This window comes from Tiliqua scincoides, chromosome 3 (genome assembly GCF_035046505.1).
Source record: "Tiliqua scincoides isolate rTilSci1 chromosome 3, rTilSci1.hap2, whole genome shotgun sequence".
NCBI classification, from domain to species: domain Eukaryota; kingdom Metazoa; phylum Chordata; class Lepidosauria; order Squamata; family Scincidae; genus Tiliqua; species Tiliqua scincoides.
In genome coordinates, this window is record NC_089823.1 from 25777772 (window position 1) to 25801389 (window position 23618).

At 41.5% G+C, this 23618-nt stretch overlaps 2 protein-coding genes and 1 pseudogene across 4 annotated transcripts in view; 2 read left to right on the forward strand and 1 right to left on the reverse strand.

Moving 5' to 3' along the window:
- PAN3 (poly(A) specific ribonuclease subunit PAN3) overlaps positions 1-17619 on the forward strand; it is an 81210-nt gene extending 63591 nt beyond the window's left edge. For all 3 annotated transcript variants that reach the window (XM_066619593.1, XM_066619594.1, XM_066619595.1), the window contains 7 exons: positions 3549-3714; positions 6188-6275; positions 7781-7920; positions 9640-9769; positions 11517-11581; positions 13062-13200; positions 14644-17619. In XM_066619593.1, coding sequence (XP_066475690.1) covers positions 3549-3714; positions 6188-6275; positions 7781-7920; positions 9640-9769; positions 11517-11581; positions 13062-13200; positions 14644-14784 — 869 coding nt within the window. In that variant the 3' untranslated portion in view covers positions 14785-17619. The remainder of the gene's footprint in view (positions 1-3548; positions 3715-6187; positions 6276-7780; positions 7921-9639; positions 9770-11516; positions 11582-13061; positions 13201-14643) is intronic.
- On the forward strand, positions 7063-7177 carry LOC136646288 (5S ribosomal RNA; annotated as a pseudogene).
- Positions 17620-19156: 1537 nt separating the features above from the next.
- The window catches only part of FLT1 (fms related receptor tyrosine kinase 1), a 119038-nt gene continuing 114576 nt past the window's right edge, over positions 19157-23618 (reverse strand). The window contains exon 30 of the mRNA XM_066618847.1: positions 19157-21105. Coding sequence (XP_066474944.1) covers positions 20904-21105 — 202 coding nt within the window. The 3' untranslated portion in view covers positions 19157-20903. The remainder of the gene's footprint in view (positions 21106-23618) is intronic.

Genomic DNA, 23618 nt, shown 5'->3' on the forward strand with positions numbered 1-23618 from the left:
CCTTTTTTAGGGGGATATATAGTGATATATGTATTTTTTCCCCTCTGCAATTTCATATGCGTCCAATGAAAGCCTCTGTCTAGTACAGCTTTGCAAGTGACAATTTGGAGAACACATTTGGGAGCCCAGAGTTACCAGAATTGCAAACTGGTAACGGGCAGCCCAATCCTGAGCTGCCCGGGGCACCCAGGCTCAGTGGCACTGAGAATGGCTGCCGTCAAATCCTGCGCGCCCTGGGCTACCGCAGGAGGCGCCTCAGGAGAAGGGGACTTTGGGGCTGCACAATGGGGCTACTCACTTTACCGCTGACCAAAAGGTCAGCGGTAAAGTAAAGGCGTTCGTGCAGGATGCCGAACCCTCCACAAGAGCCTTGGATCCTGCGGAGCAGAGCTCCGCTGACCCGCCTCCCTCCCTCCCTTCCCTGGCACGCCTGCAGTCCGCCCCCTCCCGCATCATGCCTCCGCGTCACGCCTCCCCCCACCTTCTCTCCGCCCCCACCAACCTCCCCCCTCCCTGGAATGCCTCCTCCCCGCCCCCACCCCTGCTTACTGTGCTGCGGCTCGGCGGTCCGTGAGACCACCGAGCCGCGGAGGCTGGGCAACCGCCCCACACTAGCCCAGCACCGGTCGGCGCTGGGCTAGTAAGGGCAGGAGCCTGGCAGAGAGGCTCACAAATGCGCTTTACGGCACGTTTGCGACAGTGCTTGGTGGCATGAAGCCGTGCTGCCGAGCACAGGGTTGGGCTCTTAGTTGAGGCTGTCATCGTCATGACTGGGGAAGATGAGCATTTTGTGCTAGACTCGTCTAGACTGTGAGATCAGAAAATTCAAAACCCATGTTTTTCATATTTTCAACCATAGCGAGGTTTCAGAAGAATAGCAATCTTTAAAATACAACAGCAGAAAAATTACCATAAATTTAAGGTACTGCTTTTTATAAAAAATTTAATAAGCCACCCACATATAGCAAGACTTCATAAGAGAACTGTTAAGTTGCAGAATTTGTGTAACTTAGCTTCTTTATGAATATTGTCCCAGTAAAACACAATGTGGTAAAATTTGTGATGTGGGAAGAACGATGGTAGAAAGTAGGTTTGTGCAAGCAGGATATGTGTTTGTGGTCATTGGAGGGGTGCTTCAGGGTGCAGTTTTCCTAGAAGGCCCCTAACCTGATCACCAGGGCCCTGTTCAGCTAAGTTCAGCCAAGCCTGAATCCCTATACCAGTTAGGGAATCAGTCTGTTTCTCAAATCAGCGGGAACTGAATTCAAATCTAAAATCTGTTGGTAGCCTTGAACTCAAACTGAGCTCTTACAGCTTCAAAATAAATGGTTCAATAATCGAACACATCACTTTTAGCTATGTTTTATTTTTCTGATTTTATCAGCTGTATGTATGTTTGTAAAAATTCAGAAATAGTTGTTCTTTTTTAAGTATTTTTCTCAAGTTAAATAGTGTATGTTTTATCAAATTAGTTTGAAGGCACAGGAGTTTAATATCAAGCTGCATGAAGTATGTCTGAACCGGTTACCAAATTACTCTTTAAAGTTAGTATCTGAACTGAATCAGAGAGATGAATGTTAACCAAAATTTTTAATGGTTTGACTCCCTGTTCCGAAGTCTGAGCTATTTTTTTTTAATACCATGACCATACATTGGCCCTCAACTAAATGTTCTCCAAAACTGTGAGAACAAGTAACACTGCATAGTTGCCAAAATTTGCTTCTGTGATAGTGTGGCATTCTTTCTCTCATCCCCTCCCCCCCCCCCGCCAAACCAGGTGGTGTTTCCTGGGGCACTTAACTTATACCTTGGATCAGGAAGGGAAAGAAGAATCCACCCCTCAAAAAGCTTCAGTTCATTGAAAGGGGAAAAGGCTTAGATTTGCTTTGAACTGTTCTACTCCCAGTTGGGGTGTTCAGGCATATGGAGACAGTTATACACAAATAGGGTTTAAGGTCATAGTCCTAAGTAGGAATAAGGACTGCTGGAGGGTTCAAAGAATGCTGCTATCCTGGGTATACATCTGGGTATTGCTTGTTCTGCAAATGCTGTGCAATTCAGAGGCATTTATGTGCAAATCTCTCTGCCCCATCTGAATTATTTTGATGATGATTTTGATATTTTGCCTGCATGTCCTCATATGACCAACATTTTAAAATTCCTCAGAATTTGCAGCACACTTTGGGTGCTTCCTACAAGAGTTGCTTAAAAGCCCCTCCCCAATCCCTATGTTGTATCAGGAGGTGTTTTTTACCCTCATAGTTTTCATTCCCAACTATAACCAAGATTTAGGACCCAATCCTATTCAACATTACAGTGTCAAATGTTCCTTTACCTTAGGGAGGCCTCTGTGACTGCCCCCCTAACGCAGAATGTGCTGTATCAGCACTGGAAAGTTGTGTACAATTGTACCCTTAATGGCATTTACCCACTATCTATCTTTGTCTATCTCCTGTGGTGCACGCTATTCATTTGATATTGTAAACTCCTTGAGGACAGGGACATGCCTGTATAATTTGCCAGTACACCTTTTATGCCAGTGGCATGGCATAAATAGATTTTTTTCTCAGCAGCTCTTCCACCCAAACAAAGCTGCTTTTTAAACTAGGGGAGTTTCAAGAGCCATTTGGAGGGGATACCCCTTCAATAGAAGATTTCCAAGTTCCTTGGAGAGCACTGTGCAGTGTCATGCAACCTGTTTCAACCCAGATCTTGATTCATTAAGTCTTCTCTTGTAAAAAGGAGTTGTAATGTTTTACTTCAGAACTTGTATCTGCTGTGCTGTATCCTTGAATAGTTTTGAGAGTATATGAAATAGAGTTGTAGTTGCGTTTCTGACAAGTATTTTTCAGTTCTGAAGAGACCTCTCTAAAGACTTTGTTTTCTCAATAAAGAGTGTACTTCGTCGAATGGTTACAGTCAAATTTTAGTAATTAAAGAAATGCAGGGAGTAAAAATGTGCAGTGTTTGAAATATATTGAGTCTTGTAGTCTGTTTTTGTAATGGGCTTGGAAATTGGCTTGTGTGTTTCCTTTCTTCAGCTTGAGTTTAGGGTTGATTAACTTGGATTACTTTAAGAACTTTTTCTAATGTAAAAAGAGAACAAAACATTGCCTTTTCCTTGTGCTAATTGAAATTTCTCATCTGTGTATATGGTTTTGCTTTATTGGCACGTAAGAAGAGCCTTTCTGTATCAGACTAATGATTCATCTGGTCTATCCTCAAGAAAGACATGGAGGCAATAGTCTTTCACTGCGGTATTGCTTCCAGCAGCTGGTATAGTAGTATGACACTGAATCCTGCCTTTAACCATCAAGACAAGTAACCCTTGATAGATGTCCTCCAAGAATTTTCTTTTCCCCTTTTAAAGGCATTCTGGCTGGTTGCCAATCACAATAAGCAGGTCAAGAGCCATTTTAACATTACTTTATCTGAAATGAAATAGATTATGGTGTGTGTTAATTATCTTTAAAAAAAAAAAGTTACTACTGCTTTAGCCAAAGTGAGTTTTATAACAAAATGCAAAATTCTCTTGTTCCTGCTGATAGGCCAGCATGATGGACCACTGCCTCGGCAACATGCTGGGTTATTGCCAGAGTCCCTGATTTGGGCCTACATTGTGCAGCTGAGCTCTGCGTTGCGGACCATTCATACGGCAGGATTGGCCTGTAGAGTAATGGACCCCACAAAGATTCTGGTAACTGGCAAAACAAGGTAACACAAACTATTTTTCTCTACCTCACTGTTGACAACCAAGGCCTATAAATGAGGAGATTCCTAGCATTATTTCAAAATTTCACTAAGGCTGGTGCAAACATAATGCAAGCTTGCCCATTAATTAAGGTTAAGTTATTGGGAGGAGGTTGCAGATTTCTATGTTCATTTTGTTCTCTTTCCCATGAATAGGTGTTGTAGCTGACTTAAGGCAAGGGGTGGGTGAGAGTAAATTGCATGCAAAGCATAAGGGATTATACCATCCTGTTAATGACTCAGCACAGGAGTCAGGAATAAGACAAACCAATGTTATGGTTTGAGTTTCAGTTCTAGATGTCCTAGAATCCTAGTGAGTACGTTTGTGCCTTGGCATCTGTGGGGTTCCATTCCCGGAACCTCTGCAGATGCCAAAAGCTGAAGATAATTAAATGTGCGATGTAATCATCTGAATGCAATTGGATCTGTGCTCTGGACATGGCCAGAGGGCCTTCTTGAGGGCCAGGGAAGCCTTTTCAGGCCTTCTTTGGCCAAAAACAGGAAGTTGTGATTTTTTGCTTTCCGGAGGCATTAGAAGGCCTTCTGAGGGTCTTGGAGGCTGCGAGTGGCTTTCCCAGCCAGACGGCCCTCCGGACATAAGTAGAGCAGAGTCCTAGTCATGTTCAGAGGGACCAGGTCCAACTGAACCCGTGGATTTGGAACCCACGATTAGATAAAATCGCTGGTCCCGAATCAGCAGATAATCAGTATGGACCTGTACGTATTTGAAGTTTCACCAAATTTAGCTGGGTTTACCTCCAAATAGCTGTGCCTAGCATTGCAGCCTTACTCTTAAAAAGTTATATCAAGTTGAAGCATTTGGAAGATTCAGGGCGCAGTCCAGAGTGCACCTTGGACCAGCACAAGTCCCTTGCGCCGGTCCAGGAGGGTCGCGAACATGCCATAAAGCACATTTGCACCTCCTTGAGAGTTGGCTGGGCCAGCACAGGGACACACGCGTGGCCTGTCTCCACGCCAACTCTGGCAGGGAGGGTTGTGTTGGCTGAGCTCGGCCGACGCAAGGCTCTGGGGAGCACAGGAGGGAGTTGTCCCGGGGGGCGTCACAGGGTGGGGGGAGGATGGGTGGACCACATGGGTGGTCCTGGGGGCGGGTAGACAGGGAGCAGTATATGGGGCTGGGACCTGGTGGTTATGCCGGATCCCAACTCCATTCCCTGAGTAGTGCAGAGTAGCTATAAGCCACTCTGCTCTCCTTGGATTTATGCCATCTCTAGAGGTGGTGCAAGTCCAATGGTGTAAGCCATTGGGGCTGTGGTGGCTTACCTGGGTGTAAGGGAAAGAATTCCCATTACCTCTGGCTGAGCCACTTTGGGCCCCTGTCTTGCGCTGAGTACAGCGCAGACCTTCTGGTCTGCCTATTCCAGTGCAAGATAGGATTGTACTGTCACTCATTCTGCTTTCCTCCTGAAGAATTGCTACCCTACTTTTCTCTTGAAGGCACCCAAAGCAGCTTACAATTGTACTAAAAACATAGACAATTAAAAACAAACTATAAGATGCAAAATAAATGTTAAAGACATTAATATTGAAACTGGCTGATATACTGCTATTGCAGACTCAGGCCTGGGCCTTCTCTGCTGTTGTGCTCCCACTGTAGAACTCTGCTGGCAAGGCAGCTGGGTTGCATTTAATTGTTGTCTTTAGGGAAATAGATAACACTTCCCTGTTCTGGACGTGCATAAGGGATACTGACTAGATAGTTTGGGATATGTGTCTACTTATCTGTTTACTTCAGTGGTGACTTTGTTTGATCTTGTTTTGTATTTGTTGCTATGTTAAGATTTTATGCTGCCATGGTGTGTGTTAAGCAGAGTTCATAATCTTTAAAAAAAAAAAAAAAAGTAGCATGCACATTGTGAAGATGTGGACAAAATACACAAACGGACAATGAATGCAATCTTAAGGAACTTTCCAGCATTGAGGTAAGGGCAGTGCATCTCTGAGGTAAGGGAACAAACATTGCCTTACCTTGAAGAGGCCTCCATGATTGCCCCCCAAGTGCAGGATGTAGCACATGCCCCACTGGCACAGCTATGCCAGTGCTGAAAAGTTGGTTAGGATTGTGCCCAATGTGTACAACATTTCTCCATGTGTTGCCCAGGCAATATACTAACTTCCCCTGATGGTTTCATTCTCCTATATCACTTGACAGCAGTTTGTGTTCGTACGATGCAACATACAGAATTCCTTCTCTGCATCAATTCCTTCATGTGAATGTGCGCAGTCCATTGTGTGTTACACACAGTCTTCATGCAATTTGCATTAAGTGTGTGTAGGAATGTGCACACAATTGTCATCACTGTTAGCTCTTCGCTGAGTGTTCTTGCTTATGATGTAACTGTAACAGTTATGCAGTAAATCTCATAGGAAAGTACAGGAGAGTTAAACTTTTCCTCTACTGCTTTTTGTCCTCGAGGTTGCGAGTGAATTGTGTTGGAGTCTTTGATGTATTAACTTTTGATAACAGCCAGAACAATCCCCTGGCGCTAATGGCTCAATATCAGGTAAGACCATAATATTGCCCCTTTACAGTACATTATTTGCTCTGGAAATATTCATTGATGTTTCTCTTGAAATATAGGTCATTGCATTATGTTTTCTTATAAATCAATTTGGCTTTGAGATATGAAGGGGTGGTTTTTCTTCCTGTGCACATTTTTCTTGTATGGGGCTTACTATGGACAACAATTTCAGAGAACGCACACATGTTGGCATTATTACAACATAAAGAGATGTTACTGGGCATGTAGGCTAGAACTTCATTTGTTTTTATTTATGTAGCACTATGAACAAACATGGTACACTGCAGAGTTTCATAAGCAAAAATTGAGTGTCTCATTCTCTGACAATCCTCTTGTATCTTGTATCTTCAAATAGGAACGGGCAGAATTTAGGCGTGAACTAACATGGGCAAGAAGTGAGGAATGCATTCTTTCTTGTGGTCTAATTCTCAGTTTGTTTCAACCACATTAATAGAGACTGTAAATTGACATAAATAGAGCAGTAGGTAGGTAGAGAGGGAAAGGCAAGAACTGAAAAGCAGGAAGACAAACTAGCCTCCTGGCTTGCCTGCTCCAGCGCAGGTTTAGATTGCCCCCTTTATGTATGAAGAAGAAGGGGGAGGTCACTGAATCCCTATTCAAAGCATAGTTTCAAGTTTAGTGTGTATGCTAAACCAGAATTTGTAGATAACTTGGATGGTTCATATTTGTTGGGCAAATGGTATTAAGAAATCACAGCTTCTCAAAATGCAAGACTCTGTTCACAGTTTAAAGTGTATTATTGACTCTGTCTAACAGCACACCCTGCACATGCCCAATCTTGTCTGATCTTGGAAGCTAAGCAGGGTCAGGCCTGGTTAGTACTTGGATGGGAGACCGCTTGGGAATACCAGGTGCTGTAGGCTTATACCATAGTCTTTCGAGACTGAAGGTTGCCAACCAATTGACTCTGTACTTGGACGTATCAGATCAAGATAGTTGACTTAATTTGATTTGGGTTTGTACTACTTTAGGAATGTCATAGTTATCTTGGAGACAGTTTAAGGAAAAACGGAGGGGGAGAATTGTGTTTAGCACAAGACATTTCTGTTAATTAACTTGAGTATGTGAAATACTTCGCAGGAATTAGTGTAGATTGCTGAATAGAGCAGTGGTATCTGTCATGTGTTGAATAGGAAAAACTGTGTCATGAGTTGTGTTTTAAACAAATATAACCCATCTTAAAGTGGTTATGAGGAAGCATTTGAAAGGGAGACAGTCAAAAATAAGAAGCGAAAAGAGAGCCTTTTGGGTAGGGAGAGAGGGGTGCTGTGCTGCGTACCAGTTGTTACATCTGGTTACATCTATATGATGAAGTGAACATTCCGCTGATTTACAACGATACATTTTTCATGAAATACTTTTAAATTGTTTGTGCCTGAAGTGTTCATATCTGTTTTATAGTGCAAGAAAACTGGTTGTGTATTTGTAATTGATCCTGAGATTTTGCCTGTTTTTCTTCCTCTCAGCAAGCAGACTTGATCTCCCTTGGGAAGGTTGTGTTGGCTTTGGCTTGCAATTCTTTGGCAGGAATTCAGAGAGAAAATTTGCAAAAAGCTATGGAACTGGTGACAATCAACTATTCCTCTGATCTGAAGAATCTTATTTTGTGAGTTACTTCGAAATGAGTCATACTGATATCATTTGGGACTTTTTTAACCATTTGCTTAGTTTGCATTCATGTAAATTATGAAATTCAAATATACCTGTAAGCTTGCTTCTGCAGATGCTTTCCGAAGATGTATAAACATGATTACTTCAGTGACAGAGTAGGAGCCGTGTAGTGGTGGTTTTTCATGGTCGTGGAGAGTTGGAGTAGGAAGAAATTAAACTGTTCATTCTACCTATGATAGAACAGAGCTGATGTAGCACAGTGGCTAAAAGACTGAGCTGCAAATCAGGATTTTTCTGGTTCAAATGTCACCTTTGCCATGAATTCAGTGTTAGGCAAATAGGTCACCTCTGTATCTCAGTGTAGGGACAGTAATCCCTATTTTACAGGGTTGTTGTAAGGACAGCATCAAAATAGTACATGTGAAGCACCCTGCACATTCAGAGCTATAGAAATGAGCTGAATACCTCTTCTGGTATGAAACCCAATGAAATATTGCTGCAGCAAGACTGAGTGTTGTATCATAAAGTTAATCATGACCAAGTCCTGTTCAGATCAATAAGACAAGTTAGTTGTGACTGAGCAGTCCCATTGGATTTGGCCATGACTGATTTCGGTAGGACTTGGCTGTGACTGATTTCATAGGATAGAAAGCCATGTGTAGCATTAGCATCTTTACATACGTTATCTTGAATTCTATTCATGGATCCTATTTCTGGTACCAGTGGTGGTACTGCAAAATATTACCCAAAATTGGTATGTCTTTTAATAATACAACATTGTACTTTATTAACTTAGGACGTAAAGGCAGTAAGTAACTGTGAAATGATAGCTGACTAGTCCTGCCTTGAAATACACTCTTCTGTGATGTTGACATATGATTTTTACAATGGGGATAATACAATTGTCTTATGGATTAAAGATGCCTACAAAAATGGGGCTGTAGTCAAGCTATGATGGGCAGCCCAATTCTGAGCTACCCAGCATGCAGAGCTACAGCGGTGACAAAAATGGCTGCACCTGCATCCAGCATGCTCCAGGCAGCCACTGCTTCCTCCTCAGGAGAAGAGAAATTTTGGCCCCTTCCCCCTGGTAAACCAAGTAGCACTGCAGTGGGGCTACTCGATTCTACGACAACCTGAAGGTTGGCATAGAATGAAGAGCCTCCATGCCAACCCGACATGGAGGCTTTCGATCATCTTAGCTCCCTCCCCAGCATGCCTCCTCCCCCCACCTATCCACCGCTCAGAGGAGCTCTGGTGCTCCACCGGCGCTAGCCCAGCACCAACCAGCACTGGGCTAGCAGCGCTGGCGGAGCACCAGCGCTAGAGCCTGCAAACATGCCGCATGGCATGTTTGCAACAGTGCGTGCCAGCAGTGAGCCAGTGAACACTGGACAGGATTGGGTCCTAAGGCTGCAATCCTACCACATACTTTCCTGGCAGTAGCCCCATCAAAATGAATGGGACTTAAGTTAGTCACAACTATCGTGTGTCATTGATTTTGATGGTGCTTAGTCATGAATAACTTTGTTTGGATACAACCCACTGTTTTTAAACCTGGCCATTCAGATTTATTTCATCATTACAGCAAATGAAATAATGCTATTTTTCCATATTTTTTCTTTATAGTTTAATAAAGTTTTCAGAGCTTTTCAATGGAAAAGTGTTTCAGAAGACCAGTTTTAAGGTAGCTGTAAAAAATTGTTTTTGGCAGGTATTTGCTGACTGACCAAAACAGGCTTCGAAGTGTAAATGATATCATGCCTATGATTGGTGCGAGATTCTATACTCAGTTGGATGCTGCCCAAATGAGAAATGATGTAATAGAAGAAGACCTGGCAAAGGTAAATTATTCTGTCAAGTGATCTGCTGAGCCTTCCCTTCAGTATTGTGAGATCCTTATAATTGACTTTACTGAAGTATTTTAAAAATTACTTGAAATTCCCAACTAGTTTAATTCTTTGGAGATAACTGAAAGTTGCATTGTCATCTCACCCAAATTTGTCTTATTCTTCCTATATAAAGATAAGTATCCCAGATTCATTGTCCTTCATTTCTAGTAACAAATAACAAAATATTTGGGGTCAGTTTACAGGCTACAATGGAGATTCATATATGTATATGTATATGCATTCATTTCCATTTATTTAATGGTTTTGCAAATAGCAGGTATAGGGACCTGGTTTGGGACCATGGTGTGTCAGAGGGTAGACAGAGTCTTAGGGCTCAGTCCTATCCAAATTTCCAGCATCAGTGCAGCCCTGATGTAAGGGAACAAATGTTCCCTTACCTTGAGTAGACCTCTGTATCTGCCCCTCCACCACAGAATGCCGTGCATGCCCATTGCCTCAGCTTCATCAGTGCTGGAAAATTGGATAGGATTGGGCCCTTAATCCTTCTCACATGTTCACATTTCATTCTATCCCCCTCAGTGCTCTTTACCTTTTTAGTAAAAGCATATGGACAAACAAGAACTCTTCCTCCCCCCATCTCCTGCAAAAGAATAAAGGGCAGATAACAGCAATATTTTACACCCTTACCTATTATTATTATTAACAGTATCTATATACCGCTTTTCAACTAAAAGTTCACAAAGCGGTTTACAGAGAAAAATCAAATAACTAAATGGCTTACCTACCAAACAATTCTATCATGCTTAAACACAAAATTTTCATAAGAATTTTTTCTTTATGTTGCAAAATTTTCCAATTTCTCCACTTGAAAAATTAGGAAAAAACTGTGTTCCAGCTTTTCCTCTTCTTCCCCCACCCCTGTCCTCTTTCACTTCTCTAGTGGAACATTGGTAGGCTAATGGAATCCCCCGTCTGTCACAGTTACCTGATACCAGATACTCTGTTGCCCAGGCAGAAACATTAGGAAGATGGTAGACCACAGCAACCCCTTTGCTGAACATCTTGATGTGATCATGCATATTCATAGATAGAAAGCATTTTTTCACTTTTCTTTCCAAAGCCAATTGCAGGAAGAAATTCAGCTCAATTAACAGATGGATGAGTGAGGAATTTGCTCCATATTTTATTTTCAAATAATTTATAACTAAAGGAATTTTTATTCCACCTTTTTCACAAAAATGCTTAAGGAGGCTCACAATAATATCACATGTATGCAACTTCAAGACAATACCCAATATTTAAAATGACACTAAAAAGTCAGAGAGAGTCTGCTTATTTATGCTAACAGCATGAAGCTGTGTTCGCTGTTGTATAACCGCCTGAAACCATGAGGACAAAAATAGTGCTCCAGAATAGAAAGCAATGAAGCTACTGGTGTTGTGAAGAAAGACATGCATTAAAATATCCTTCAGCTTCTTGTCAGTCCAGTTTGCCTCCATTGATGAACAGGAGGGGAGTGTGGTTGCTGGAATAGTTCTTTTGGAGCTAAAAGAACTGTGAAAACCTTTCTTCTGGCTTTTGCAAAGGCAGTGAATGGAGAATGGGGCAACCACTTTCTTTGATGGAAGCCTGTTTAGCAAATTAGATGGAAGCCCGTTTGTCAGAAATAAGAACTCTGGACTGATACTTTAGTACATTTTTCACTTTCACTTTGTATCTTAAAAATCTTGTCTTCTAGGAAGTTCAGAATGGAAGATTATTTCGGCTTCTTGCAAAATTGGGAACAATCAATGAGAGGCCAGAGTAAGAAGTTCTGCACTTTCTGCATCTCAGTGTCAATGTAAAGGGTGCCCTCCAAGAGAGTTTATGTGCCTGGTGAAAGACTTCCAAAATATAGAAATCTATGAAAGATGAGCTAGGCTGCTTCAACCAGTTTTGTAGTGTGCAAACCAGAGCTTACTTGTGGAACTTTGATTTGAGGCTTGTCTGAAAGTACAGAATCAGGAGTGCACAGTGGCGTCACTGGGGTTTGCATCACCCGGTACAGGAGGCCCGTGCATCACACCTATAATGGACCTCCTCCCATGCAGTGTGCAGGACAGTGCCTTGGGTGGTGGGCATGGTGATGTACCATCACCCTGTTCCTGCTGGGTTTTTGGCTATAACTTTTGATACAATAGAGCAGTGTTTCTCAAACTGTGGGCCAGGACCCACTAGGTGGGCCGCGAGCCAATTTTGAGTGGGTCCCCATTCATTTCAATATTTTATTTTAATATATTAGACTTGATGCTACCATAGTATGTGACTGCATTTTGAAAATGTTACAGATTTGTACTTTTTAACAAGCTACTATATGTATGCTTTTAACAATGATAGTAAACGGGAGTCACTCCTGGGTATGTGTGGGTGGGATTGTAGCCAACAGTTGTTAAAAATTTTCCTGCTTGATGATGTCATCTCCAGTCATGACATCATTTCTGGTGGGTCATGACAGATTCTTATTCTAAAAAGTGGGTCCTGGTGCTAAAAGTTTGAGGATCACTGCAATAGAGATATTTCAGTGTGGTTTGTTTCATTGCATTCTGCATGGGATTACACATCAATTTATATATAACATGATGGCATTATTTTTTAAAAAAACAAGATTTAAAAAATTTTGGACCAGTAGTGGTGTCACCTTCCCCATGCATGTCACCCGGTGCAACCCGCACCCTCCTAGCGACGCCTCTGTTAGAGCAAGAGGTCATTTCATAGAAGATCCTATTCCATATTCTGGTATCCTTGCAAGGCTTAATTTTAAAGCTCCACACTATTAGTTTTTTTTGGGAAAGTCTTTCAGTTTTTTGTCCCTACAGCAGCAAATATTCTCCATGTGTATAGAATTCTACAGTGCCCATTCTAGAGGCTTGGAACAGTAATTGATATTGTAAAGATTTCATTCTCCTAGACACTGTAAGTCTGACCACAATAATTAATGATTCTAAATATTAAACAAAACAATGAATTGTTTCATACTAAGTGATCAGTATACAGTATAGCTGACTGCAAATGCCTTTGGCACAATGAAAAGTTAACTTTTAGAATATTTAAACCTATGTAAGTATCTGGAGGATAAATCTTCCCTTTTTAAAAAAAAATGTTATATTTGGGAGGGGGGAAGCTGCTGTAAAATAGAAACCTCTTTTTTTATTATTAACTTATTAACCTTCAGATAATACTTAGTCTGAAGTCTTTAAGAACGTGTGCTTTTAATAGGATATATGAACATTCTGTTTTATAATAGATTTCAGAAAGACCCAACGTGGTCAGAAACTGGAGACAGATACCTCCTGAAGCTCTTTAGGGATCATCTTTTTCATCAGGTGACAGAAGCGGGTACTCCTTGGATAGACCTCAGTCACATTATCTCTTGTCTTAACAAGGTAAACTAAAACCGCTGTGTGTAATTTCATATTAAGTTTTGACTTCCCTTCTCACTTCCGTTTTAATTGGAGTACAAGCAAGATATCTCTTCAGATGGATCCCGTTTATTGAATTGCTCTTTTTAAGCTGTGGCTAAACGTGAGGCCACAACTGTTCTAGCCCATACAAGTCAGTTGTTGTTGGCAACCTTCAGTCTCGAGAGACTATGGTATCGCGCTCTGAAAGGTGGTTTTGGAACATCATCTAGTGAAGCTGAAAAGGCCAATTCGGGAGTGACAATCCCTTCCACAACGGGAGCAAGTGCAGTCTGTCCCTGGTCTGTCTCCCTGGCTACAAGTCAGTAGTGCAAGCTGAAACCATGGCTGCATCAAAAGAACTGACCCTACCTTGCATGTCTAGTCAACTAGATACCCCTAAAAGTTTAAACAGTACATCTCTTAAAGATTAAACAGGAATGTCACAAAGTGAACTCTTTGTCCAGTTTAGACTTACAGCCCAGTCCTATACAACTTTCCAGCACCAGTGCAACTGCAATGCAGCCCCGGGGTAAGGGAACAAATGTTCCTAAACCTTAAGCAGGCCTCTGTGACTGCACCCCCAACACAGGAAGCAGTGCTTCCCCCATAGGCACAGCAGCACCAGCACTGGAAAATTGGATAGGATTGGGCTGTTAAAGAGTAAAATGTTCCATATAGGAAGAGCAGTCTCTATTTCTCTCCATCCTAGGCATAAAGGCTATTCAGTTGTGCTGTTTCTGAAGTGATACAATCTCCTGTTATGTATGTTGCACCTGAGGAGTGCTTTATTGTTTAAACCCTTATTTCAGAATGTCCCTGCATATGGAAAGCTCATACACTCTCACATCTTGGGAGATTGTAACTTGTGGGTTCTTTCAGATAAGTGATCTCTCTTAAATATTCGGAATCTCTTGGAGGTTCAGATTCTTGTATTTATGACCTGCATCTCTTCGGTTTCCAGGGACTTGTAAATTAAAATTTTCCTCTCTTTTCCCTTTGTTAGGCATGTCTCATCTTTATTTCTGTTTAAAAAGGCATTGGTTGCTTACCATCCCTCTGCAAACAGAAAACACCTTATGCGGGGCGAGGGGAGGTGTTGCCAATGCCCCATTAATTCTGCAACTAACTGCTGCAATACAGTTATGTTCCAGGGGTCTATTGGTAGATGCAGGGGGCTTCTAGAAATGCTGATGGGGAGGCAGGAAAGTTAACTTGCCCAAGGTTCCTTCCACTTACACTACTTTAGGATACCAAATAGCAAATCTTAACCATCTGATATGTATGTTGGAAAATCACAAAGTTAACAGGAATGTTGTGAGGATGAACGAGAGCAAGGCAAGTCTTCTGCATGAATGTTATAGAAGTGATTGATGATGTCAGTTCTGTAATACGTATATGCATCAAGCTTCTGCACTTTGATTTCAGCTAGATGCTGGTGTGCCAGAAAAAATAAGCCTCATTTCCAGAGATGAGAAGAGTGTACTTGTGGTAACGTACAGTGACCTAAAACGCTGCTTTGAAAACACTTTTCAAGAACTGATCGCAGCTGCAAACGGCCAGTTGTAGTACTTGTGGAAAGCATGCAGGACATTGCTGAGGAACGAAACCAATAGCAAATTGCACTACAGCTGAATTGTCGTCATCTCATTTCACATTTTGGGAAACAAACAGCAGGAGATGTTGCACTTCAGTCAGGTACACTGTTACTTGAAGGGAAGAATGATTTCTGCTTACCCTTGAGCTCTGGCTGCCATTGGAGGCTTTATCTGTGAAGAATTTATTTTAAAAATAAGGAACACATCAGGGGCATGATGTTCCTGCTTTTATTTTTTTTTCCACTCGTATATGCACTAATTTTAATTTTTTAAAGACTTTCTGATCTCTAATATTTTGCCACATTGGATACTTTCTAAGGGAATCTCTTTGCAAGGACATTTCTGGGATAATCTTTTTTGCCACTGAGTATACTGCGGACTTTATTCATTTGATAATATTTGCACCCCAGAATACTATAAAGGACCAGGTGAATAATTTCTTCGAAATTGTGTTCTGTAAATTACAGTGTAGCTTGTAATCTCTGTAAAAGTGTGTCATATGCCACCCACTGTTAGTTAACCAATCAAACCAGAAGATGCATATTGAAAAAAGAGAGAGAAATCAAGTCAGGTATCATAGAAACATCACATGTAAAATCTCCCTTTTATCTGGTTGAAGCTTTGTCTAAGCAAAAGATCACCATTTTAATGCAGAGAAGCATCTGTAACTTCAGGAGCATATCCAAATTGCTCTAAACACAACCAGCACCTTTTAAATAAAATACTTGTTTGTATATTTTCCTGCTAGTCAGATGCATTTACATTTATGCAATTTTTAATAGAATTTTTTAAAAGAAATTGTGTTACAGGCCTGAGGTTCAGACGTGTATTCCTTTAAGTTACTTATGGTATAATTTTTTGTATAAAGTTCTGTTTGTTGAACCACAGCTTTATTATGGTACTTTACACTGGATACAGATACAAAGACACTGTTCAGAAGATTAACTACACACAGCAGTTGTCTGGCATCGAGAGCTTTTTGAAGTTTTATAGCCTGATTCTGGAGGAATGATGGTCTGCTGTGCCTTGCAGTCACTGCTTAGCCCAAAGTAATATTCCGTTTGACGATACTCCACACATGAATTATTCAGTCTCCAGGTCTGGAAATTTTTTCCTCCTCGGTTAACTTTCTGATTATGGACCCGCAGTTTTCTGCAAGTTTGCATATTCAAGGGAATTTGTAGTAGAACACCGACACTTTGATACTGAAGACTGCCAAATATGTAGGATTCTTCCCCTTTCTTAAAAACAGTAGTGAAGACTGTGTATATATCTGCATCCTTTACCCAGCACTGAATGTTTTAATAGCACTGAGTGCTCACCATGAAGAAAATTGTAGAAACCCTCTCTCCAAAAGGTCAGGACTGACCCAAAGCACTTGCAACTGATGTTACCGGTGTCCATTTTATTAATTCTCAATATTTGTAACTTCAAAGAAATTTTTTAATTCTGTCCAGTTTTATAAGCTTTAATGAGGACACTCCTTCTTTAGATTTGCACCGAGAAAAGCAACGCTCCTGGTAGCAAAGGCTTGGGAAGACTAGGGACGCCTTTCACACCTGTAAGGAAATGTGGAGCAGCCTGCAATTGGTAGCATCAGTTGATGAGCTTAAAGAAATAAAATCAGTTATCGTCTAGTCTGGACTCGTTTTAAACAGGAGTACAATGTTTAATATTCAGAAAATAACAGTTGCCATAATGTTCTTTTTTTAATGTCAAAAGGAACAGAGACTCTGAGATATGAACCTGGCAGACCAGTCTTTGATCATTAGCTCATGTATTTGAGGAAGAGCAGCTGTCTTTTATATGTTTTTGAAAAATCATATTGTAATTCTTTTGTACAAAAAAAGTAGTCCTTGTATTCTAGGAGAAATATTGAATGCTTAATTTATAAGCGGGCTGAGGCTTTTTTTTCTTTTTCCCAGTATTGTTTTCTTTGAAAATGAAAGGGGATCATCTCTTCAGTTGTGGGAATTTAGAACCTTTGGATGGATTATTTTTTTGGACCAATATTTTGGGGAAAGCAAAGGCATGGATAAATGCAGGGCTTTGTTCTCATCCTCACTTATACCAGCAAAAATCCATCTCTTGAAAGACAAGTTGCATTTTGCAAACTTGTGTCATTATATCAGTGTCCATTGCTTTAGCCCTAGTAATCTCAGGACTTGGTTTAAAGTAAAAAATAAAAATAAAAAAAGCAGAGATCCAATAAGTTTGCATAAGTAAATGCCATCCAGGAAATATTTGCTGTTGGGTGATACATACAACAATGTGGAATTTTGTTTGTTTCATTTGGTCCATGTTTTGGAATTTTCTGCTTTGGTGTTTTTTGGGGGAGAGCCCTTGACTCTAATATAATTCCATTTGGAAGGCTGTCCAGAAATCAGCATGTTCCATTCATAGGAAGAGTTTTGTATGTAATCCCTAAAACAATGATTTAAATGTCTCAAGACATACTTTTCCATACAGGGGAACAATTTTGATCTTCCTATCTTTACAGTTGAAAGCACAGAAGGACAACCTTTTAAAATCATGTGATGTTAGTCATTTAAATCTTCCTACCTGTTTTTAGATTGCTTCTTTGGGAATTTTTGTTTGCTACACTGTAAATATGTTGGAGATACATAATATGGGGTTTTTTTTTCCTCGTTTTGCCCTGGTAACATTTTAGATGTGAACAGCTTCCCCTAAAAAGCACCAGTATGTTACATTCTGATGTCATAATCCCAATGTGTTACCTTTTAACCCTGTTTTTCATTCTTTTCATGTGTACAGCAGTATTTTTAATAAAGAATACCAGAAATAACACAGCCTTCTTTTGAGCATGCAAAGTAATGTAGATGGGTTGTTCCATTTTGAGCATAGTTGACTGAGACTGCATTCCAATATGGGGTTGCCTTTTTTTGTCCTATTTTTCTTTGCCAATCACTCTACTGCTGAGATTGGAGCAGTTTGTGACTCCCACACAGCATTTAACACATCCCACTAACTGAAAATCATATAGCCTGCAATATTACATACCAGTGCTATAAAATGAAGAGTGCAGTGCATTATGTGCAAACAGTAGAACCATCCTGCTTGTATCAACTGCATCTAATGAGGACCCTAAACACTGAAAAAACTGTTCTTTAAAAAAAAAAAACCAGTTTTGTTTGAGTTCCCTTGTTATATTAAGATGTTTGGTGACTTGTTTCTCAAAAAATTATACATGAAGTTTTCAGCGTTCAGATTTGCTTGACTTCATCTGAAGATCACAAAAATAACTTAAAAGCATGGTGAAGGCCTCTGTACCCTCACACTCCTTGTGATATGCTTATGTAAAGTGTAAAAAGTCATACAGATTTGTACAATAACTGTCAACATGTTTTTTGTTGCATAAATTAATCTGGACCATTGGTCCCTTAAAATGCATTTTGCCTTAAAGTTTATTTTACAAATAGACTAAAATAAAATTACAACAAGCTTGCTTGGTGCCCTTTTCTCAAGCAGTCAGAGGGCAGAAGCATGTTAAGGCTCAGAATTTTTTAATTCATAAAATCTACAGCTCCCTATCATCTTCCAGTGGGTCTACGACCCCTCTGCAAAAGCAACTTTTTGGATATATGAGCTGCTGTGGCTGAGGGAAGCTTTCCTTGTACATTTGGGGATCAGCTCATGATGTGTGGAAACAATACAGTAGGCCTACATCATTTGCATATTTAACATGCGAAAATTCAATTATATGCATTTGGGGGGAGAGAAGAGAGAAAAACAACAGTTTATGTAGAACAGTTTATGGTAGGTGATTTCACCTACCATTCCACTCAATTAGTATATGTCCCAGAGCAAGCATGAGACCAGATACATTAATTTGCTGTTCTCTATCAGTCTTGCTTCCTGCACACCTCTTATGGTATGATTCTAGTTTTTAAAGAAACCACGTATTATTTGGAATTGAGGGGTTTTCAAGAGTAATTCTGAGTATATGTGATTTTTGCCTTAAATGCTGACTTCAGAATCAACCATATAAAATAGGAGTCTACTGTATGCAAACAGTGGTGATGAATGGTTTCATCTATACACATCATTTGATGTATAAAGAAGGAGAATTTCTGTACTCACCCTTGGTAGAGGTATAAGAACGAAAAAGCAGCCATTGCTCATCCTACGTGGTATCCAGGGGCTTACTGCTCGAGGTAAGGTTTGTGCCTTCTGACAAGTCTTGACACAGTAGCAAAAATGTCACAGTGCTATTTGAAAGCATCTGTTTACACATCAAATTGCAATTGGCTTATTCCCCAAGATAAATTAGATGAATTATTGCACAAGTAAAACAAAGCTTAGAAACACATTTTATTGTAAGAATGTAGAAAATATGTGTAAATAGATTAAAAAGTTAAAGTGCAGGTATGAGTTATTTACATTCAGTTGTTATTAGATTTCACAAGAAGAACTTTTCAATTCCAGTTGCTTAAAGATCACTAGTGTATGTGTGAAATTATTTTGTATGTACAATTACTAATGCCCTGTTGAATAGTGAACCAGCTCTTCCAGTCTCAACCTTTTCCTACCACATCTGTATCTTAACAGGTGAAGAGTTGATCAGTGCTGTTCTGTTTGTATAAAAAGAACAGATTAAAGGCTTATCTTTTGGAAGCAGGAGATTCCTAAAATGCTCCTGTACCAAAACACAATTAAAGGTGCAATCCTAACCCCTTATGTCATTGATTTCCACCACTGACATAAGGGCAATGCAGCTCTGAGGTAAAGGAACAAACATTTTTCCTTACTTTGAGGAGGCCTCCGTGAGTGACACCCAACTGCAGGATGCAGCACACGTCCCACTGGCACCGCTATGCCAGTGCTGGAAAGCACTGATGTAAGGGGTTAGGATTGCGCCCTAAATCAGTTGTTCCTAATGCAGTTACAGTTACTTGTGACAAAGTTGAACTGAAACCAATAAACCAACTTTAGTCATGATTAATTTAAACCCAGTTGGTTTAAATAGGAACATCATTTACCAACATTAGAACTAGCTTAGGGCTAATGGCCTGTTTCCAAAGAAAATTAGTAATGATTAAAGCCAATTGAAATTAATGGGTCTTAAAATCACAGCTAACTTGTCTCATTGATTTCAGTAGTGCTTAGTTATGACTAACTTTGGCCACAATACACTGGGGTAACGTCCTTTTTATTGGGCATCCATCTCACTCAAAGGTGAATTATTGGTTCAATTCCCTATCATATCTTCAGTCAGATCTGGCATACTGTCTACCCTTTGGCATAAATATTCAGCAGCCTACTCTTAGCACTAGATGTTTGACTAATAGCAGCAATACTTTGATTCAGCAGGCATTTCAGATAAAACTCGACTGGTTCCCTATGGTTGCAACTCTTTCTGTGGTTTACCCTCCAATAAGATGCAATAGTGTAGGACTGTCTTTACTCTAGTGAGGTGCAATTTAAGATGTTTCCAATACATTTCAGTCTAATTAAAAAATATCTAGAATCTGAATTCTTACCAGGCTATTCAGATGGTATCTTTTCACAAAGCATATCTACTCCTTTAACATAGACTTAACATACATAAGGTTGGACTCTAAGCCAGTTTTTCTTAGAAGTCCCATTACAGCTTATTGTAAGTTCCATTACAGCTTATACCCAGGTAAATATGAATGGAATTGCAGCCCTAAACTTAGTTTCCTCACTCAGTGCAGACTTGGAAATTCAGTGCGTATTCTCTCTCTCTCTCTCTCTCTCTCTCTCTCTCTCTCTGTGTGTGTGTGTGTGTGTGTGTGTGTGTACACACGCACTTGTGTGCTAAGTCTCCACCTGTCATTGCATCCTAAGTAGCTTGCTTAAGTTTCCTTTTACTTGCATCAGCTTCCCCACCCCTTCCTCTAAAATCCAATTCTGAGGGTCAAGGGACTGATGGCAATGATGTGGGGCTGCTAGTAGAGGGGGAAATTCTGAAATCATGCCAAGGGCAACTTCTGCAAGCAGAGTTAGCAATTCAGGGAGCAGCAGCAAGGACGATCTAAAATAGAAAGAGCAGTAGCACAGCAATTCTAATCAAGAAGCAGCTGCTCTGCCAATGGGGAGAAGTCCCTGCTAAACTGGTGGAGTGGAATACCGAACCACAGAATTATAGCTGGGGGCAAAGAAACCATGCGATGTCTTCTCTTCCCATGTTCCGCTGCCACAGGTTAGTGGCCATGTCACATCACTGATGTGGTTGCAACTGAAACTGTAGAAGTTTGGCTTGGTAGTGTCTGAAGGGACAGACTCCTTGCTTCTGCTGCCAGCACAGAGGCTGTAAATGAAAACAAACTCTTTAAATGTACATTACATACCTGGGTTTTGCTGCTACTATTTCTTACAGCTATTACAATATACAAAAAGCTTAGATTTTAGTATGTCCCCAGTGGACCATTTCCTATGAGGACAAATCCGCTCAGTGAACTCTCCAAGCAGTGCCAATGCCAGCCTCTTGCAATCCATCCATCCAGGAAAATGTGGCTTAAAAACTGTTGAAAACATTTATCTATGTTAAATGTATTTTCACTCATTGCCTGGAGCTTCTGCATGCTGGGCTTCCTGGCTGTTGGCCTGGGCCTGTCCTTACCTTTGCCATTTCTCAAGTGCTAAGGCTGGATTGGCAAGTACAACACATGGCACAAGATCACCTTGCATAACTTCAATTGGGGGGGGGGGGTCACCTGACATGAAAGCCTTGATGCTTGGAGGCCAGTCTGTGTAAAACCAGCCTACAACAGGTTTCTGGCTGGCTTCTTTAAGCACAGAGATGTTCTCCCTCTGACTTATTCTTGCCAGCACTGAACCTGTCATGCTCTCCAAGGACTGCTCCTGTAAGCTCCTATGTGGTCTGTATGTTCTGAAATGTTTTCTTGCCACTCAGCCAAAAAGACCATTGGGAAGCTAATCGGTGTAGTCACAGCACAACGGGAGGGGACTTTTCAGTTTTTAGAACTAAAAAGCTTCTGTGAGACCAGATGAGTCAAAGTTTGTGCTTATTCATATTCTACAGAATCAGATCTATGCATGCATTGATATTGCAAAAGGAATGGTAAGCTACTCCAAAGTTGATCAAATAGAGGTGATGCTGCTTGCCTAGGCTGCCATTTTGGTCTTGGGCTGCTGCCCTTCAATCAGGCACATGGCTTCTTTAAATGAAAGGTGTTGACAGTCTTTTCCAAGGCTAGAGGGGCCACTGCACCAATTGAATTGAGTGGAAGAAGGAGGGGAGTGGTGGGCTAGAGCAGCTGTTTTCAAACTCTACGCAGTAAGTCTTTGTGGGGGCAGGGGGGAGGCGAGGGGGAAGGCAGCGATGTGATCCCCAGGATTGCGTTGCTCAGGGGGGCTGCAGGGACTGGGATGCACTCACCTGTCCCTGCAGCAGTGGTCCCTCTGGGCGGGGAGCCCTGTGCAAGCGCCTGCAGGGCGCCCCCGGTCAGGGAAAGGGAGCAATCTGCTTTGCCTCTACAAAAGTAGAAGTGGAGCACGATCACCCCACTCTCCCTTTCTCTGACCTGGGGTGTCCTGCAGGTGCTTGCACAGGGCTGAGTGCACCCCAGTCCCTGCAGCCCCGTCAGAGGGGAAAGCGGAGCGATCGTGCTCCACTTCCGGTTTTGCGGAGCAGGGCGCGATCGCTCTGCTTTCACTTTTCCTGAGCTGGGGGGCCCTGCCGAAAGTTGTGCAGGGCTCCCCACACCCCAGGGAGGCTGTAGGAGGCTTGGGCAAGTGCGCCCAAGCCCCTGCAGCCCCCCTGAGTGGCACAATCCTGTGGATCGTGCCGCTGCCTTTCCCTTAAGGGGGCAGAGGCCAGGACCCACAGGCTGGGGCGTCACAACACCCCAGTTTGAATATCACTGGGCTAGAGCATAGCTTACCCCTCAGCTCTTCCAGACTCCTCTCCATTCCTTGCCATGTGCCTTTTGAAAAGGCACTAGCACACAACTAGATAAGTGGAGGAGGAATGGGTGAGTGGGAAGAGTAGCTAGCTTGCAAGTTCTGCATGAGGACATTACCTTAGTGGCAAAGAGCTGGAGCTGTGTCTACAGCGCCATTTTAAGGAGGCTTTGTTAAGCCATATGGTGGTTATTATTATTATTATTAATAATAATAACAGTATTTATATACTGCTTTTCAACTAAAAGTTTACAGAGAAAAATCAAACAACTAATGGTTTCCTGTCCCAATAGGGCTCACAGTCCAAAAAGATTCAAAAGAACACCAGCAGGCAGCCACTAGAAAAGACACTGCTAAAAAAAGAGGAGCACCCTCTTGAAAAAGTGCCTCTTACTCAGCAGAGGTTAACCTCTGTAACCTCTAATACACTAATTCTCTGTCAAAGGCAGCGGTCTCTAAACTTTTCAACCAAAGGGCTGCATCAATTATCTGGCACAATGTTGAAGGCCGGAAAAAAAAATTAAATATAAACTTACATTACAATACATTAAAGATGGAACTCGGATGAATGAATGGGCTCAAATGCCCAGGATTTCTCTGAGAACCAACATAGCCCAAGAAATAAAGCACACATTGCAATGGACCCTTATTCCCGCACCCCACAAGCACAACTCCAGTTGTGTTTGGTCAACTGGGCCAGAAGCGCTCAGGGGATCAGAGGCTGGCCACGGCTGCATCTAGCCCTCAGGCTGGGGTTTAGAGAGCCCTGGTCAAGGGTGTAGCCACCTCCTTTGTGCTGCAGAATAAGCTCATTTGAGAAGAAATCCAAGAACTTGCATAGCCAAAGAAAGAATCAAACATGCATTTTTCAATCAGTGAGCCTGACCAAATTCCTTT